General features: G+C 38.4%; 1 protein-coding gene across 1 annotated transcript in view; it reads left to right on the top strand.

Moving 5' to 3' along the window:
• The first annotated feature begins 3,146 nt into the window (after window positions 1-3,146).
• The window catches only part of LOC121892072 (H-2 class II histocompatibility antigen, I-E beta chain-like), a 7,042-nt gene continuing 6,476 nt past the window's right edge, over window positions 3,147-3,712 (top strand). The window contains exons 1-2 of the mRNA XM_042404867.1: window positions 3,147-3,244; window positions 3,453-3,712. The exon at window positions 3,453-3,712 is cut by the window's right edge and continues 13 nt beyond it. Coding sequence (XP_042260801.1) covers window positions 3,190-3,244; window positions 3,453-3,712 — 315 coding nt within the window. The 5' untranslated portion in view covers window positions 3,147-3,189. The remainder of the gene's footprint in view (window positions 3,245-3,452) is intronic.

The raw sequence follows: 3,712 nt of genomic DNA, 5'->3' as shown, positions 1-3,712 counted from the left end.
GACAACTCCAGTAACTGGTTCACACCTGACCTCAGGTGACTCCAACCACTCTAATGACTGCCGTTACAGCAGCAGGAGCTCTAACGAAGCAGCTGGTATCAATGACCTTGATAACGAACCCACAGAGGTTAAATACTTGGGACTCCTCACCAGTCAGTTAGAACTGAAGCCTCTGGATGAGAGGAGAAACATCTTCAGGTATCTTCAAACAAGTCCAGTTGCCTTTGATTCAGCTCTCATGGATTTTAGTTTCTGCCCAACAAACCTCAGACAGCAAAAACTGTAACATGCACATAAAACTGAAATATTAAACTCAAGTCAAACTGCTTTTTAGTGGACATGTTCATGTTTGAAATACAGATGTGTGAGCATCAGTTTCTCCTTCTAATGAATATCAGGTCTCATCTGGTTTTGGTTCAGAAACTGTTGTGAACAGACGTCACAGGGTTTCATCCTCTCTACGTTCAATAAACTTCCACCTGGACCTGACTGCAAAAACACTTCAAATACTTCTCAGAGATTCTCTCTGCAAAACAGATATGCATGTTTTTTTGTATATTTCATACAGAGAGTTTTTTTTCTTTTTAATTGGTTGAGATCAGACTTCCTGAAAAGACGTCTTCTCCATATAGAATAAACTTCTCTGAGTATTTAAGTTTCTAACAGTAAAGCAGTGATGTAGTTTTATCTGGGCTGACAGGAGTTATGAAGAGTTCATTATTGAGTCATTAATCTTTTTTTGTTATCAATTGTTTTTATTTCCAAAGAAAAACATAACAAAATTAATTACAATAACAACACATGATAACAAAGTATAATAACATAATATATCCCACTATAACATGAAGAAGCAACAGATTTGAAACATTCCAGTAAAGTCCGATACTAATGCTGATCTCTCAAAACACGATGACAATTTTTAGGGATTCTTCAAGCAATTAAGATAAACTAAAGTTGTGTTCATTTTCTCAAATGAGCAGATTGAATTTATATCTTCATAATTCATGATAATAAACTGTTAGACGATGCTGATACCATTCAACTTAACAGTTAGGGGACTGTTTGAACATTTACTGTGGTAATATTTATTCAATTAGTTTGTTGAAAAATCCATTATTGGACTGGATGTTTGAGATACTTATCACCCTGTAGCTAACAAAGGGTAATCCCTCCCTCCCTCCCACTCATGTGGCATTCAGTTCCCTTCCCTCCCAACCCACAATGGTTCATTGATACATGCTGCATAAAATTACAACATTACATCAACTTACAATTGCATATCTTGTAGTGTCACATGAAAACATATTCAAACCAACATCTGTTTAACCTCTGCTATTGCAGAGGCCCATGACTGGACCGTCGATTCTTTAGCTCCGTGTATTCTAGCTGTGGATTGTTCCATGTACAAAATACTCAGAAAAGACATCATCCATTGAGTATAGGTAAGGGAATGAGGAGGTTTCCACCTAAGAGCTAGCATTATTTTTCTGCAGTAATACCCTCAAATAAGATAAAAATTTGGTAGACGGCAGGTTAAGTGTTGAAGTATCGTTCAGAGTCAACAATCTGGGATAACAAGGAACGTGCTCCCCTGGAAGATTAGATAATGCAGAAGTTACTACTTTCCAGAATGCCGCCACTCCAGGGCACTCCCAGTACATATGTATAAATGATCCTACACAGCGTAGAGTACATAGATGACAAAATGGAGAGTTTCATAAGATGGAATTTTCTAGGAGAAAAACATTTTCTAGGAGAAAAGAATTTTCTATGTAAAAAAATTAAAATGAATAAGATTATGGTTAGGATTTTTAGATGTGCGGTCCAAATTTACCCAAACTGTAAACCACTTGACCGAAGTCCCACATTAAATAAGAGATGGAGTTCATGGGTGTAGAGAGGTTGCTCCCAGGGAACACCATGAGTGTCCATGGATGGTCTGAGTTGTAGGTATAAGAAAAAGGAGAAGCCAGGTAGGTTATATGTTGTTCACAAGTCATTAAATGTTCTGAGACCATCTTCATTACAGATGTCAGACAATGAGTGGATGCCTCTATTACTCCACTGAGGAAATGAAAATGGGGTACCTCCTGTAAGAAGTAAGAAAAGTAAGAAGTGCATAATTATGATTATGCCACTTTAACTGAGAGTGAGTCGATATTTCTACAAAATGCCAGGTTGTTAAAAGGAAAGACATAATAGGGCCCAGCTTGGATTTGAAGTGTTTAGGAGACGGGTTGGAATATATTAGGTCCTGTAAGCGATGTGTCAGGTTTTCCTCAAGAGCCCGCCATTGAGTCATGAATCTTCATACTTTTGGTCATTCATGTTTCATATGAGCAGAGCATCACATCATCTCAGAGGATAAGAATAGTTCACCATGAGAGCTGAGCTCTCTGAGTTTGAACAGCAGCAGGAACAAAACGAGGCAGAAATATCGCTGCTGGTTAAGTTTGCTTTATGTTTGCTTGTATGATCTGTAACGCTGTTGGTGAAACCTTCAGTGATCTAGAGGCTTTGTTTCTTAACATTAACATCAGTAATATTGAACCTGGATATCTAATGGAATTGTTGCTCTGTGTCTGCTGGATGTTTGCTAACATGTTAGCCATGTTAGCTACTCTATCAGCTGATAATATGTCAGATATTAAGTTTACTGTTCAGCTGAAAACATGTAGTTCAAAATCTATTAATGCAACTTTAATAATGTTTTAGATTATAGTTTATAGCAGCGCTTCAATAACTGTTTAAGACCACAGAACCATTCAAAGAGTTTTTGTCTTTAAAGCCACTTAAACCCCAATATAACAATATATACGTACACAGAAGCTTATTGGTTTTAACAGTTTCATTATATAATATTATATCAATATAAAGTTTTCACTTATACCAGCGAGCAGAGAGCTTCATAACTATAATATGAATTGGGAACATGTAACACTTCAGTTAAATGTGGTGAAACATTATTACAACAGATGAACAGTGATATTATTGATCCAGTGTGGGAACCACTGGTTTACTGGTTTACTGGTTTATCTTCATGTCTGTGACTGTGAGTTGGTTCTCCAGCAGCAGACGTTTGTGTGAACAGTCTGCCTGGTAACAGCTGATCAGCAGGTCATGTGATCAACTCCTCTGGTTTTTAGAGCAGCCAGACTGTGTCAGTGTTTGTCAAGAGAACAGAGCAACATGGCTTCATCCTTTCTGAGCTTCTCCCTCCTCTTCATCACTGTCTACACAGCAGGTAGGATCAATACACTGATCACTGATCAATACACTGTTAATACTTCATCACTGTCTACACAGCAGGTAGGATCAATACACTGATCACTGATCAATACACTGATCACTGATCAATACACTGTTAATACTTCATCACTGTCTACACAGCAGGTAGGATCAAAACACTGATCACTGATCAATACACTGATCAGATTGTGTTTTATCCTCAGATGGATTTTTGGAAGCCACAGTGCTCCGCTGTGAGTTTAACTCCACTGAGCTGAAGGACATCCGGTACATCCAGTCTCTGTATTTTAATAAAGTGGAGTACGCCAGGTTTGACAGCAGTCTGGGGAAGTATGTTGGATACACTGAGTCTGGTATGAGGTGGGCAGACTACTGGAACAACGATGCTGCACAGCTGGCTAGAGTGAATGCTGACAGGGCAGCGTACTGCCAATACACCACTGGGATTTTCTACCAGCGTATT

Source organism: Thunnus maccoyii, chromosome 3 (genome assembly GCF_910596095.1).
Source record: "Thunnus maccoyii chromosome 3, fThuMac1.1, whole genome shotgun sequence".
Classification (NCBI taxonomy): Eukaryota; Metazoa; Chordata; class Actinopteri; order Scombriformes; family Scombridae; genus Thunnus; species Thunnus maccoyii.
The sequence above is the reverse complement of the archived record's forward strand: the minus strand, read 5'-3'. Positions and strand labels throughout refer to the sequence as shown.